Source organism: Penaeus japonicus, unplaced genomic scaffold (genome assembly GCF_977035675.1).
Source record: "Penaeus japonicus unplaced genomic scaffold, GWHDUDI00000001_assembly GWHDUDI00000025, whole genome shotgun sequence".
In the NCBI taxonomy this organism is placed as follows: Eukaryota; Metazoa; Arthropoda; class Malacostraca; order Decapoda; family Penaeidae; genus Penaeus; species Penaeus japonicus.
Genome location: NW_028234427.1, coordinates 37187427 through 37203276, shown reverse-complemented (window position 1 = coordinate 37203276; position 15850 = coordinate 37187427). Strand labels below are relative to the sequence as shown.

The window sequence follows — 15850 nt, the reverse complement described above, 5'->3', positions numbered from 1 at the left end:
TTCTTCTCTCTCTTTTTCTTCTCTTACATTCTCCCACTTCCTTTATGTCTCATTGGTTTTACCTCTATGTAGTTTGATTTTTATATATGATAGACATATAAATATATAATAAAGTTCTCATTTTTACTTTTTTTTTCCCCACATACATCCCATTTTTGCCTTTCTCAGAAATCAAGTTGTCCTTTTTTTCTTTTTTTTTCTGAGTATTTTGAAAGATTTCCATGAAAGAGATATGTATTGCCCCAGAAAAGATCATCTATAGAATCAACGACAGGTAAATCTGTCCTAGCTTCCATGCGGAAGTTAGGGCCAGTATTTGTTTTTCATGTTATTTCCCTTTTTTTTCGGACATCACCTGTAACGAAAGGGCATTTTCACAGAGAAGGGTGTGTCACTTCAACATTGTGCTTTTTGATTGTTTTTGTTAATATAAACAAGACATAAAGATTATTTTGTTGTGTGTTTTTGTGCATTGATATAACTCTTTCTGTGAAATTACTTGTGCATTCTGACCATAATTACCCAGGCCTTGGTTCATGATCCCTATTCACTGTCCATGCTGAGGTAGCTTTTAAAAGAACACTATGGAATGGGATGAATTAACTCCCCAGTTGTCAATAATCTGCGCATTATGTCAGGTGCACAGCACAATTTATGAATTTGATTGTAAAGGAACAGAATTCCCCAATACTTCGACAGTTGCCGGTTTGTGTTTTTGTGTGACTTACAGGTTTAGAAGTGACTAAAACCTGCATCATTAGATTCTTATGGTAGATGAGATGCTAACTTATCCAAATGTGCAGAAAAATAAATGAAAACTATTTAATAATGCTTCATGAGATGTAAAAGCATTGTATCAGAAAAATAAGCGCAAATTGACACTTCCTTCCTAGCCAAGACATATTTGATTATTGAAAGGTTTCTAGAAGGTTAATGTCTTCCAAATATATTATCTATACTACCCAAAAGCATGGACAGAAACAGTTTTGTTTAGTTTTTTGTTGTTTTATTAAATGATCATCCTCTGCTATACTGTTTTACATAATACATTTCCATCCCTTTTTCAGTATTTGCCGCATGTTCATAATTTACAGTATATATTGTATCTATAATATACATTTTCTCATCACAGAGGAAGTGAAGGAAGTTACAGAGCCAAAGCAACTGGTGTTCAAGGACAAGAAGGAGGCGCTTGAGGCATTTAAAGAGTTCCTGCGGGACAAGGTGTGTTGTCTTCTTTCTTTCTCTCTTTTTTTCTTTCTTTCTTTCTTTCCTTTTTTTTTTTTTTTCTTTTTTTTTCTTAATTTCTTTTTACCCTTCTCCTCCTCCTCCTCCTCCTCCTCCTCCTCCTCCTCCTCCTCCTCCTCCTCTACTTGTCCTCTTCCTTCTCTTGTCCCTTCTCCACTTATTCTTCCTCTTACTTCCTCTTCTCCTCTTGTCTCTCCTCCACCCCCATCTTTCTTTTTTACATTTGTGATTGAAGGTATATATGAAGGAACTTCCATAAGAGAACAGAGATGTATGTAGGTGATTTAGATAGATACCTTCACAAATTCTGCTTTTCGTTTTACATTTTTCACTTTGTAAAGAGTTAACTAAATAGCTATTCTTATGGGTGTAAATATTATGAAAAGGTAACGTGAACAGGGATTTTTCTTTTTCTTTTTTTCTCTTTTTTTTTTTTTAGAGAAGTCTAAAATTCCCTTTAGATTCACGTCCCCTTTTTTTCTCTGATTATTACAGGGGGTTCCCAGCGATGCCACGTGGGACAAAGCCGTCAGGATGATCCAGAATGATGCTCGCTATGAAGCTTTCAATAAGCTTAACGAAAAGAAGCAGGCCTTCAATGCGTACAAGGTTCAGCGAGCAAAGGAAGAAAAGGTTGGATTTGTGATTTGTCTTTAATGATGGAAGTTTGGTTCCATATTTTGAAGATTGGAAAGGTCTTTGTATGGATGTTTGTAATGAAATATATATACTAGTAATTATGAAATATATATACTAGTAATTTTATTGGACAATGAAATCAATAATGAAATCAATGATATGTTTACCTTTGAGAATTTTTCCAGCTTGGGGGGAAAACATTCTGACCATCATGTATGTAAGCTTTTTTTTAAAAATCTCTCCCTCACACATTTTTCCCTGTGCAGCAATTATAACCCAGATATTCAATACATTTCTGATTATTAATCCTTTTTCGGATCCCTGCAGGAAGAGCAACGGCTGCGAGCTAAAAAGGCCAAAGAAGACCTTGAGCATTTCCTGCTGAATTCCGAACGTATGAACTCCACCGTAAAATATTACCGATGCCACGAAATGTTCCAACACTTGGAGGTCAGTGAACTTAGGTTCTGGGGTATTTTGACGGGAAGGAGGCATGCATTATTTGATAGGGTGGTTAGTGTAGAGCTTGTGCAATTAAGAAAAGAAAATCATTTTTTCTTTTCTTTCTTCTGTTTGAAAAAAGAGTGTGTATATGTGTATGTGTGAGTGTGTGTGTTAGTGTGAGCATGAGTGTGTGTGTGTGAGAGAGAGAGAGAGAGAGAGAGTGTATGTGTGTGTGTGTGTGTGTGTGTGTGTGTGTGTGTGTATACATATACATGTTACTGACTGTGATAAAGTTTCATTTTTTTAAAGAGAGAAGGTGGAAAATGCATAAATACAGGCATGCCATTATATATTCATGTACAGACACAAAAACACACCCACTTTTCCCAACAAAAAATTCAAAACAAAAGGCTAACGTTCCTCCCCCCACCAACCCCTCCAGCTGTGGAAGGTCGTGCCAGAGAGCGAGCGCCGCGAAGTGTACGAGGACGTGGTGTTCAACCTAGCCAAGAGGGAGAAGGAGGAGAACAAAGCCATGAGGAAAAGGAACATGAAGGTGAGCTGATGTCATCTTCATCGAGGTCTTCCGTATCTTCCACTATCTCCTTTTTTCTTGTGTTCTTTCTTTTTCTGTCCTCATCCATTTCTTTGTTGTTGTTTTTTCTTCTTGTTTTTCTCTATTCTTTGTCTTCTTCTTTGTTACTCTTTTTGTTCTTCTTTTTATTTTTCTCTGCTCTCTTTTTAATAATTTTCTAAGCTACTTTTCTTCCTTTTCTTACTTTTTTTTTTTTTTTAGGAATTGCGCAAATGCAAGGAAATGTTTTTTGTTTTTTATCAAAGATTAAAGTCTGCATTTTCTATCTCTTTATTCCCATGTCACAGTATTACTTCTGTAACATCCCCGCAAAAAGAAACTCTTAAAGTTATTTTTGTCATTATCAGCATTGTGCTTCTTAGTGAATATCATTGTTATCGTTATCACATTGAGTATGTGTTCCTCTTCCTTACACTTTCAAAAATCACTCACTTCCCTCAGGTACTCAGTGAAATCCTAGACAGCATGACAAACATCACCTTCAAGACAACGTGGTCTGAGGCACAGCAGATGCTCATCGACAACCCCACTTTTGCTGAGGACACAGATCTCCTGAGTGAGTGTTTGTGTGTTTGTGTGTATTTCTGTGTTTATCTGTGTGTGTGTGTGTGTGTGTGTGTGTGTGTGTGTGTTAGGGGGGGGGGGTCTTGTGAGATTTTGGGTGTGGAAGTGTGTATTTGTTTATGTTTTTTGAATGAAAGAATGTCTTTAATGTATAATGGGTTGAATATATGTGTATGTGAGAGAGAGAGAGAGAGAGAGAGAGAGAGAGTGAGTGAGTGAATAATAAACAGCTATACAATTTTTCCTCCCAAAGGCATGGACAAGGAGGATGCCTTGATTGTGTTTGCCGAGCACATCAAACAGCTGGAGGAGGAGGAGGAAGAGGAGCGCGAGAGGGAGAAGAGGAGAATCAAGAGGCAGCAGCGCAAGTGCCGAGACAACTTCACAGCCCTCCTAGATGAGCTACACGAGCAGGGCAAGCTCACGTCTATGTCCCTCTGGGTGGAGCTTTACCCTATCATTTCTGCCGACATCAGGTGAGCTGTGATTCTGTCTGTGGGATGTTGCTGAGATGATTTGCATTATACTCAATTTATGTAGATTTATTTTTCTTTATGTATATATGTATATCACACTTTTAATATTCCACAAACACACCTGATGCATATATGCTTTGTACTTTTGTATGGGTGTGCGAAGTGTTATTATTCTAGATATTTTTTTCTTCTGAGTCCTTGCTTCATGAAGTAAATAACTTTCATTGATCTGCAGTTCTTGCTTTATAAAGTAACCTGCTGTTATTTATCCGAGTGTAAACCTGTAGCTGACTGAAGAGGGAAGGAAGGGCAAATAACTTTGAAAAGGTGCAGTTTATGTATAGGATTTTGGACCAAGTGAATGCAGAAGGAAAGTGGAAAATTTTCTTTCCATACTTACCTTTAGCATTATGGAACACTAGTTTAGTAGTTAAATGATAATACTGTTTACATCACCTCTGGCACATAGTTTGTGTTCATTCCTGGCCTCCCTCTCTCTCAACCCAGATTCACAGCTATGTTAGGTCAGCCTGGGTCAACACCTCTTGACCTGTTCAAGTTCTACGTAGCAGATCTCAAGTCTCGCTTCCATGATGAGAAGAAGATCATTAAGGAAATTCTGAAGGAAAAAACATTCGAAGTTCAGGTAAATTTTGTTGAAGTTTAGAGAAGTTTTTGACATGAAATCTTTGGACAAAAATAAGAGGTGGACATATACAAATTTAATAGTACTATAGTTACATTCAAATACAGAGTTAAACTTATAGAATGATAAACCAAAATAGATAATTCTATATCTATTTTATGTTATGTTAGGTAAAGACAAGCTTCAAAGAATTTGCTACTGTCGTGTGTGACGACCCACGCTCAGCCACTCTCGATGCTGGCAACGTGAAACTCACCTACAATGCTCTTATTGAGAAGGTAAGTTTAATTCCTTTTAGTTTAAATGTTAGTATGCTGCTCTCATCTTCTTTGTTGGGATAAGTTAAGGAAGATGAGCACTTAATGATAAGAAAGATATGTATCATTTAGGGACTGTTCCAAGAGAAACAAGATGTAGACCATTTAAAGATTGCCTTAAGAAATACGGGAAGATGCAAGTTATTTTAAGATCGTCCCGAGTGAGACCCCCCCATTCGAATGAACATTCCTAAACCTTCCCTTTCCCCTCCTCACCCACCCCTTATCCAGGCCGAAGCCAGGGAGAAGGAGCGGCTGAAGGAGGAGGCCCGGAAGATGCGCCGGCTGGAGGCGGGCTTGCGCTCGGCACTCAAGTCCATCGGGGTCGACTCAGGCTCTACGTGGGAGGACGTCCGACCGCGCGTCCAGCACCTGCCAGCCTTCACAGCGGTCACCATCGAAGCTGAGCGTATCAGGATATTCAAGGTGAGGGAAGACTGAGACAACGCATGATGACGGAGCAAGATGGGGAAATGCTCAGTTCGACATTTGCAAGCGATATTTTGAGATCAGCCTAAGTTCCATTTATAGGGAACCTAGTTGTTCATATGGTAATGCAGAAATATGTATGCATATTCAAGGTTAAGTTTTTCTTTGTTCCTTTTCATAAGATAAATTAGCCATTTCATTAAAAGAAAACGAAAAATGTGATAGCGTATGCCTGTCTGTGTGTATGCTTGCATGCACAACCAACAAACACATCCACTACCTCCCTCCCACCCCAGGAATACCAGCAGCACCTGGAAGAGGCATGCGGCCACCACCACTCGCGCAACAAGAAGAAGAGCAAGAAGAAGGATCGCAAGAGGTCACGGTCGAGGTCACATTCCTACTCGGTAAGAGGAATCCTTCTGGTCTTCGTGCTATAATGGCCATAGATATCGGCACAGCTTAAACCTGTTTTTTTCATCAGTCAGTTATTCTCGTGTTACTTTTCCGATCGCTCGGTTATAATTCACATCCCTTGACTTCCTGATATTAATAATAAGAGGATTTTGAGGATATATACTTCCTCTCTCTCTCTCTCTTTCTCATCACGTCTCTCTCTTTCTCTCCTTCTCCCTTGCCTCTTAGTCCGAGAGCGACGAGGGTCATCACAAGAGGCGTTCTCGTAGGTCGCGTTCCAGGTCCAAGAGCTACTCTGAGGACTCCGACGACGACCGCAGGAGGTCACGCAAGAAGAAGAGCAAGAAGAAGAAGGGAAGGAGCCGCTCGGTGAGTCCCCGGCGGCAGGGATAGTGCCAGGGGAGGAGTTTTAGGCCTATGTGACCTCACCTGTTTAGCCCGTTCATTGTTTTATCGTGATTTTTGTTTTTGTTTATTTCAGTTACTCTTACTGTTGTTATTGGTATTACTATTAGTATGGTATTGGTAGTACTAATAATATTGATCAGAATGGAAAATCCGGAATGAGGTAAACAAATGAGGTCAGATAAGCCTATTAATTGCGTACTCGGTGACTTGGCATTTGAAGAGAGCCTTCTATGGAATACTATGGACAATATATGTAAATATGGATATTTCTCCTTTATTTCTTCCATACAAATTTTACTCTCTTTACCTAACCAATAAAGTGGTTGTTTACAAAGTCGGATAACCAACCTTTTTTTTCAGCGCTCCATAAGCAGCGAGGACTCGTACAGGTCGAAGCGGTCAGGCAAGAAGAAGAAGCACAGGTCCAGATCTAGGTCCAGGTCCAGGTCACGGGGAGGGTAAGTGTTGCAGCTTCTACGTACTTCTTCTCATCTGTGTCTTTTTCTCTTTTAACCTATCTCTCTTCTTTCTTTCTCTCTCATTCTCTCTTTCTTTCTTTCTTTCTTTCTCTGTTTCTCTCTCTCTTTTTCTTCCTCTCTTTTTCTCTCTCTTTTCTTTTCTCTCTCTCTCTCTCTCTCTCTCTCTCTCTCTCTCTCTCTCTCTCTCTCTCTCTCTCTCTCTCTCTCTCTCTCTCTCTCTCTCTCCCCCTCTCTCTCCCCCTCTCTCCCCCCCCCCCTCTCTCTCTCTCTCTCTCTCTCTCTCTCTCTCTCTCTCTCTCTCTCTCTCTCTCTCTCTCTCTCTCTCTCTCTCTCTCTCTCTCTCTCTCTCTCTCTCCTTATGGATGTATACACACATAGGAGAGGTAACTTTAGGTGCACTATAAATTATTGGCTCTTGCTTCAATAGATCTTTAATGTATTCCACGAATGCATTTCATGTATACATACACATAGTATACATAGTGTGCACACATTCATACTTAGGTATATTAGGAAACACCTGTTTATCGGATATTGTAAAATCAAAACAATTATATATCACGTGATTTTTTTAAAATCAGCAACCAAAATAACATCGACAAAATTTACCAGCCAGGTTACGTTAAATATTGAAGTAGTTAACTGAATAAGAAAAAGGAAAATCCTTATGGTCATTTAGTCCCAGCGAGTTTTAAAAGTCTGTATGTAGTCCGCGAGTGCCAATTTTACTTTACGTTTGTCGCCTATTCAATCGCTAACCCGGACGCCATATTGGCCGACCAGTCTTGAAAATTCCCGGCGCGCGTGGGGGGAACGATTTGTTTTCATCTTTTAAGGTTAATATGTAAATGGTGGGATTATAGATATTTTGCATTACTGTTAGTGCATGTATATGTTTACGGAAAGCATTAACTGATTCTTACAGAAGATCTTAATAATGCACTGGTATAGGAATATTTCTTTTCACAGTCCCCCCCCCTCTCTCCCGCCTTCCACATGCACACACATTGCTCTTTTGTTTGCGTGTATGTTATGTATACTTTGAGGATGATTTTCAGTTGCAGTAAAAGGGAAAATAAGATATAAATTAAAGTAAATGTTCGAATTAAATGAAATATGAATTAAAGTAAATGTGTGAATGATCGTATTGTTATTTTCGGTTTGAAACAACGGTAATCTCACAGGGATCAGCCTGTGAGTTATTGAATGTTACACACACATACGCACACAAATAGATAAATAAATGAATTGTGCTAATGACGAAGAGGATGAATGAATTAATAAGTCAATCAAATAAGATAGAACGCACGCGTGCATACAGAGCCCACGTGCGTATTTTCGTGACAAGATATTAGCCAGCCATCAGATTAAAAAAACAAAAAAACTATATTTATACTATTCTAGATTCATAAAAAATGATAATAGTAATAATAAGTAAAACAATGGAATATCAGTTCGAACTGACAAGTATATTTTGTTTATTCCAAGCTCATACAGGAGTACGCACGTGAGGTAAGTATCGAGCATTGAACGAGACACTTCAGCCTTCTAATGACTTGCAGAATTGTTTTGGCGTCATTTGTTGGTATTGTTTTTTTGTTAGTGGAAACTCTAGAGCTGGAATGTCAGTGTTGTTGTTGTTGTCACTGTTGTTGTGTTAGGGTCTAGAATGAATAAATGTTGCGTAAGTATTGTTTTGGTTGAGAGATTAATTACGGAATTAAATCTGTGAGCAAGGTAGAATGTCGGACATTTGTCTGCTGGTAATCCATTTTTTTTAAGTTTGTGAGGGAACCAGAGCTCGTGTTTATTGGTGATTGCGTAGAGAAGTGAGTTATTGTATTTATTTTTGATATTGATAGCATGCAATGTTCGCTTGCAGTGTAGAGTAACTTTAGCGTCAGTCTTTGAGTTACTTGAGTATTTTCCCCCTCGTTTTAGCTTGCTCGTGTCAAAATGCATGTCATCTTTGATTGATAGTATGTCAGTTTTAGTTGTTTCGTAATTTGTTTTTTTGTCATTTGAATTTTGACCATGAAAAGTTATTTTAATAGCATTTGTATTCTGTTGAAAGTTAGCTCATGTCGGCAGTAGTCCAAGAAAAGCTTTTGTTTTCTTCTAGAAAAAAAATAAAGCAGAATTATATATATATATATTTCGTTATTGTTTCTGTTTGATCTTGGTTTAGTATAGTTTTTTCTCTCATTTTTTTTCTTTGGATACTAGTCTCGCATTTTTTCCAAAAACATTTTTTCGGTTAAATAAGATGTATTGGCTATGGAAAATATTTTCTTTCTCGATCTCTACAGATTAGTAACCTGAATTACCGGATTTATTAATTTACCGAAGTGTTTTTTTTTTCTCAGTTGGCCACTAAGTTGATATCCAATTTATCTAAGTTCAGGAAGTGTAAAAGGTTGATTGATCAGCTGATCAAACACGTAAACAAACGGACTTTGTCATGTAGTTTGTTTGGTTAATTAGGCCTGTTTCCCTCAGTGCTTTACTCACACAAAACACTCGCATAAACAACCAATGCCATTAATTTGTTTTGGGCTTGTCTTTCCCTTGATTGTTGTGTTTTTTATGTTTGTATCGATTTTGGGATTAATCCGTGCTAAAAGTAAACTTTTTTTTATCGTTATAATCTCTTTGTTGACATCATCGCCTTTATAATCATGCTCCCTTGCTTTTTTTTCTTTTTCTTTTTTTTTCTCTCTCTCTTTCATTGGAAGGATCTTGTTATTGTTTTGATGTTTGATTAATGGATTATAAGTCGCACTTCTGTTGATGTTATTTTTGTTTTGCCTTTGCGAGTTTGATAAATGAGAGCTTCTGAATGACAAACACAGGTTATCACAAGAGATTTTCAAATACCAAGTCGTAGCGGGCAAATACGAACGCTATGATTTATATTTCCCCTCCCCCCCTTTTTTCCCGCCTCCGATCCCTTCGTCTCCCTTCTCTCCTCCGGTCTTCTCCCTTCTGCCCTCCGGTCCTCTCCCTTCTGCCCTCTGATCCTCTCCCTTATCTTCTCCGATCCTCTCCCTTCTCCCCTCCGGTCCTCTCCTTTCTCCCTCGTCATCTCCCTTATCCCTCGACCTCTCCCTTCTCCCCTCCGGTTCTCTCCCTTCTCCCTCGTCCTCTCCCCTTCCCCTTCTCTCCTCCCTGCTTCCTCACCCTCCTTTCGTCTCTTCCCTCCCCCCTACTCCCCCTCTCTTCTTCCTCACCCTTTCACCCTTCACCCTCCTCCTCTCCCTCCCTTACTTCTTTCACACTCCCCACTCCCCTCCTCCTACTCCTCCCCACCCCTTCCTATTCCTCCCTCTTACTTCCCTCCTTCTCCCTCCCTCCCCTCCTCCTACTCCCTCCCTCCCCTCCTCCTACTCCCTCCTTCCTCCCTATCCCACATACTCCTCCCTCCCTCCGTATCCCTCATACTCCTCCTTCCTCCCCTCCTCATACTCCTCCCTCCTTATCCCTCCCCTCACCCTCCAGATATTCCTCCCTCCCACTCCCCCTCTCACTCCCCCTCCACCCACCTTTCAGCACACTTTTGGAACGCAAAATAATCCCCCTTTTTTTTCTTTCTTTCTTTTTTCTCTCCAAATCTCAGGTCGCGCGTCCATTCCGAGGGTGAGTCAGCCAGGAGGTCATCGGAGCGAGAGGCCGGGGAGGTGAGCCTCGAGGAAGGAGAGCTGAGCGAGGACGAGCTGGAGAAGAAGAGAGCTCAGCTGATGAAGGAGCTCGAAGATATTAATTAGATGGCCTGCGGTTCGATAGATTTTTTGTTTATTTATTTATTTGTTATTATTATTTTTTTTTTTTTAGGGGGGGGCAACTTTTTGCAATACGATAAATATATTTTTTTTCTTTTTCTTTTTTCTTTTTTCTTTTTTTTTTCTTTTTTTTTTGAGGGGGAGGGGGAAGGTTTATGCGATGCCAGAATTATTTTTCTTTTATTATGGGAGGTCGCTAGTAGAAGAAGGTTCCTTGAAGGGAAATCTGCTTTCAAGAGGAGTAATTTTTCTCCGATTCATTGGAGAACAGCGAGGGTACAATTATGAGGTGTACCTTGGTGTATTTAATTAAGAAATAAATGGAGTTAGTCTTAGCTCATGCGGGGTTTTATTGTCCTTGGTCTTTTGTCTCTTTGGGGTGTGTCTTTTCCAGTGTGAAATTATGTACGTTTTTAAGAATGGCGGGTGGAAGGTACACGGATGTAGATTTGAAATTGATTTTTTGAAAGTAAGATATGATAATATTTACCCCAAAAAACATTTACCAAATATTTACCAAAATAAACATTCACGGGGAAATAAAAAAAAATTCAAAACGTAAATAATTTGTCAGTCTGCTGTTCTAACCGTGAACGTGAAGTCCTGTAGGTGATTTCCACGCACCTACTAGTAATGAATATCTTTATTTAATCGAAATAACAACACTACTGAAGTGTAATGAACTAAATTGAGATTTTCTTTGGATGTGCTGCAGACCACGTAGATTTCTTAAATCATGTATTTAAATAACTTTGAAACGGAATATATGGGGAATCAAATAAATTTCAGAGGTATCGAAGAGCAAAGACAATAGTCAGACTTAGTTGTGGTCCTAAAAGATGGATAGATAAACAAAAGAATGCTTGTAACACAGGAAAGTTTCTCACGGATACAGAAGAATAAAAGAAATCTCTAATTCTCTAATTTTCACCCTTTCATAGGTATTGAGCTATTTGATATTTCATAAAATACTATGTACATATTTTTATATAGAGAGAAACCTTGTATAATGTATATTGTAATATTCTATAACAGGCTAGAACTAGATCAAAAGTCAGGTCTTTGCCATATCCAGACATTAAAAAATGCTATTTATTTCACAGAAATAAAAGAAATAAGACAGCAACTCATAAATATCACTTAATGAAACATCTAAAACTTTGTCATTCATTACGACTCAGTAAAAAGGGATTGACAAGGCGTTACTGTTTCTATGTTGATCCTGAGTGCTTAGTTATAGACAATTATACTGATGGAGATGCATGTAACTGTCAAGATAAATTGCTTATGATTTTGATATGTTGTAGAGGATGAAGCAAGTTTATATAACTCAAACTATTTCAGTATTACCTACATGATTTATCAGGCCTTGTTTGTTAACATGACTGCATACTCTATCGCTGTATATTATTTCTGGTAAGTTTGGTGGTCGAGCGTACATTACATAGAAATTGAAAGATACATACATACCTACAAATGTATCTATCTCTATATCTCTCTCTCTCTCTCTCTCTCTCTCTCTCTCTCTCTATATATATATATATATATATATATATATATATATATATATATACATATATATATATATATATATATATAGCTGGGAATTTTGCAAATAAATGGTGTACCTTTGCTGGGATATGTTTTATGATGGAGTTTTCTAAAAGAAGAAATATGCAACGATTTTTGCAGGTGGTACTTGTTTGCCTTTATGTTTTGCCAATAAATTACATCAAGTCATTGGGTATGAGTGACGTGATATATATGTGAATGAGTGTGTTGTGTGTATATACCGAGTGCCCGGGTGAAGAAAACGGGAAATTCTTTGTTTTTACCCATCAGATTTTTATTGTTTTTTTTATAATCACACTAAGGGTATTATCCCCATTTAGTGACAGATGATGAAAATTATCATTCTAGATACTATAAATACCAAAATATAGGTTTAGTTTTAAAATCCCAAACATAGATGGCACCATTTTCTCCAGACACTGAAATGACTAACTTCAAAGGGCGATGATGACACATCAAGATATCAACCTCCTGCACTAAAGTAACGGCAATGCAAGATGTACAATCAAATGAGAAGATGAAGGTGAAAAAGACCATGTGCAGTGGCTGTGATTTTCCCGTGCTACTGTGGCTGTTTTTTGCTGTGATACTTGTAGCCTTAATAAGCACACACAGGTCACTTCCTCTCCGTCTCTCTCTCTCTCTCTCTCTCTCTTTCTCTTTCTCTCTTTCTCTCTTCCTCTCTATCTATCTCTTTCTCTTTCTCTCTCTGTCTCTCTCTTCTCTCTCTCTTCTCTCTCTCTCTCCCTCTCTCTCTTTCGTTGGGGTTGGTTATTTTCGTATTTGTTTACGAAAGTTAAAGATATTCGAGAAAAAAAATAAAGTTGCTCTGTGTCCTTCCATAAAACTGCAATACTTCTTAATGAGTTAATGTGACTTTTATTCAATTACATTATTGGGAAAGCCTTGTGATGGCAAAGATAGTCTAAAAAAAAAAAAATAAATAAATTACATACATGAGAATAAAGCATCATAACTGAAGAGAATGAAAGAGAGTGATAAATCCCTAGATATGTCACGTGTTCCGAGCATGACACTTCAATTTTACGTTCGTAATTCACAAAAGGGGTTACACATACCCACTGCCAAAACCACTGTAATATCGCTAGTTCATTTTAGCTTAAATTTAGGGCTGGTACTGTTAGAGGTATTGTTTATTGTTTTGGAACCCAATTTTTTAGTATTGGTAGTAAGCGACACTATTTGGTATGCGAATTATATATTGGTAGGCAATATTGAAGTATCGATGTTTTGCAATACAAAGCCTTATTGCCAGTAAAGTGCAGTGCAGTGAATATCATATATGATACCAATACCATTACTTTAAAGCAGTGGTTCTGAAACTTCACGCTCGATTAAGTACCGTATTAAGATTATAATTTTCTTACGCTTAATTAATGCGTAAGATACTTACATTTCTAGACTTGGGCGGCGCACTTGTTAAGAGAATTACAAATGTTTAGAAATTACTTGAAATTACCCTATGCCCCCAAGTTTAAAAAAAAAATCAATGCTTTAAAAGCTTCCACATTTGACACACACACAAACACACACACACAAACACTTACACACACACACAAACACACACAGAGACACACAAACACACACACACACACACACACACACACATACACACACAAACACACACACACTTACACACACACAAACACAGATAAACACACACACACACACACACACACAAACACACACACACACACTAAAACACACTAACACACACACACACACAAATACACACCAAATACACACCAAACACACACACACACACACACACACACACACACACACACACACACACACACACACACACACACACACACACACACACACACACACAACCATCACAGAACAGGAATGACGCAATAAAACACAAACTTGGTGAATAAATATATTACTCGACAGTACAGGTATTTGTGGGTAGATGTTCTGCTGGATAATACAGCTGGCTGGAGGATCCTGGTAAGGAGAGAGTCCTACCTTACCAGAGGATACAACTGACAGGAAACTTGGAACGAACCTCGAGGATAAGGATTAGGAACTGGGATGGATAAAGAGAGGATTCATTATTGGCTTTGCAATTTTGGATTGTGAGTTCATATGTTTAGATTTGTGGGTGGCATTGCTTCTCATGTGTTTTAAAAGGATATAAAGGATGGCCGGTGATAATTGGATAGGTGGAAGAGATTTGCAAGGATGGGATCCTATTCTGGATTATAGGATAGGAGGGGCGATTTTCCTGGGTAATAGGATTGGTTCCTTGGATATAGGATAGGAAAGGGGATAGGCGCGAATATCCATGGAAAATAAGATTACTTTCTTGATTAGACAGAAGATAAGGTGAGGGAGATCTACCCATGAGAAGGTAAGTCTGTATTAGTGAAATAGGAGGATAAGAAAGTTCTAGGACTCAGGAAGGAGGATAATAAAGTGATGAGAGGGAAACGTTCGGGTGATAAAGTGGTAGGACTTCAACATGATAATAATAATGTGATAGGAGCGAAACAGGATAAGAAAGTGATAAAACTCGAACATGAGGTTAATATTGTGATAGGACTTATACATAAGAATAATAATGTGATAAGACATACATGAGAGTAATAATGTATTAAGAGTGAAACGGGATAATAGAAAGTGATAGGACTTAAACACGAGAATAATAGTGTGATAGAAGCGAAACGTTAGGATAGTTAAGTGATAGGACTCGAACATGAGGTCAATAAAGTGATAGGACTTTGACAGGGAATATTATATAATCGACACAACTAAATATGGGTTAATAGGAGGGATAAGAGCCTACAGTAAGTCGGAATAGGAACTAACCATAGAATGGAAGCTCAGTCACGGATAGGAGTTTTGGCCTTGTATAAATCGAAGCTAGGGCTAGTGGATAGGTGCTAGGACCGTGGATAGGAGTTTGCTGGATTCTTAAAAGAGTCTTCAAGGGACAAAAACAGGACCGGAACGAAAACAGCTGATGGTCGGTTACAGTGTTTGTTTTGTTTTTTTTCTTTTGGTTAGGAAGAACGAAGGTTGACCCTGAGGTACTTGTGGTTTAAGGGAGAGAAAACACCAGGTAGCTGACATGTACTAGTAAACGACACGTGGAAACCACCACAACGCTTGAAGTCATTTCAAGAAGTCTCTCGAACAAAGGGTTTGCGGCTCAAAGGGGGTGGATGTAGATGCTGAAGTTCTTAGCCAAGAAGGATGTTAGGTCTAAGTCTTTGTTTATATATTACACATAAAAATATCTTTTTATTTTTCTCTCTAAGTTTTTTTCTTCTTCGGAAAGTTATTGATTCAGAAAAGAGACTCAGCAATATTCATACCACGGCTGAGTTACTAAAACCTTGCTGACTGGCTCGAACTTTTCCGCGGGGATACCGAGTGCGCGCGCTGATTGGCTGACTTTAAAAAACTAAATTCGCGGCGATTGGCCAAAATTCTTGCTCCGCGAAGAAGGATACTCTGATTGGTGAAGAATTTTCACTATGAAGAAACGAGTCTTCTCATTGGACTTAAAATTCAACGATTTTTTAGATGTAAGACTCATCATCCTAATGGTATTTCCTGCGGGTTAGAAAATATATATTGTGGAGGTAGTTTACTTATTAGTTTGTCTTCAATCAGATGTTACTGTTTTTGTTGAAAGAAATCCCTCCAACAACTTTTACGTACAATGAATGACCAGTCGTTTGGATGTATTACATGGCTGTGTGCTCTATCATTCCTTTCTTTTCAAATGAACACAACTTTGAACACTTAATCCACCGTTAAATACAAAATACTGGCTGGGGGTATGAGGAATGTACTTTGTTT

General features: G+C 38.4%; 1 protein-coding gene across 4 annotated transcripts in view; it reads left to right on the top strand.

Moving 5' to 3' along the window:
* Prp40 (pre-mRNA processing factor 40) overlaps positions 1-10778 on the top strand; it is a 19227-nt gene extending 8449 nt beyond the window's left edge. For 2 of the 4 annotated variants that reach the window (XM_043008118.2, XM_043008116.2), the window contains 14 exons: positions 1133-1224; positions 1744-1881; positions 2215-2337; positions 2774-2887; positions 3368-3482; positions 3744-3966; positions 4474-4612; positions 4783-4890; positions 5161-5355; positions 5655-5765; positions 6004-6144; positions 6544-6641; positions 8151-8174; positions 10279-10778. In XM_043008118.2, coding sequence (XP_042864052.1) covers positions 1133-1224; positions 1744-1881; positions 2215-2337; positions 2774-2887; positions 3368-3482; positions 3744-3966; positions 4474-4612; positions 4783-4890; positions 5161-5355; positions 5655-5765; positions 6004-6144; positions 6544-6641; positions 8151-8174; positions 10279-10426 — 1769 coding nt within the window. In that variant the 3' untranslated portion in view covers positions 10427-10778. The remainder of the gene's footprint in view (positions 1-1132; positions 1225-1743; positions 1882-2214; positions 2338-2773; positions 2888-3367; positions 3483-3743; positions 3967-4473; positions 4613-4782; positions 4891-5160; positions 5356-5654; positions 5766-6003; positions 6145-6543; positions 6642-8150; positions 8175-10278) is intronic. The other 2 variants (XM_086551667.1, XM_043008117.2) reach the window with 1 other exon arrangement.
* Positions 10779-15850: the final 5072 nt, after the last annotated feature.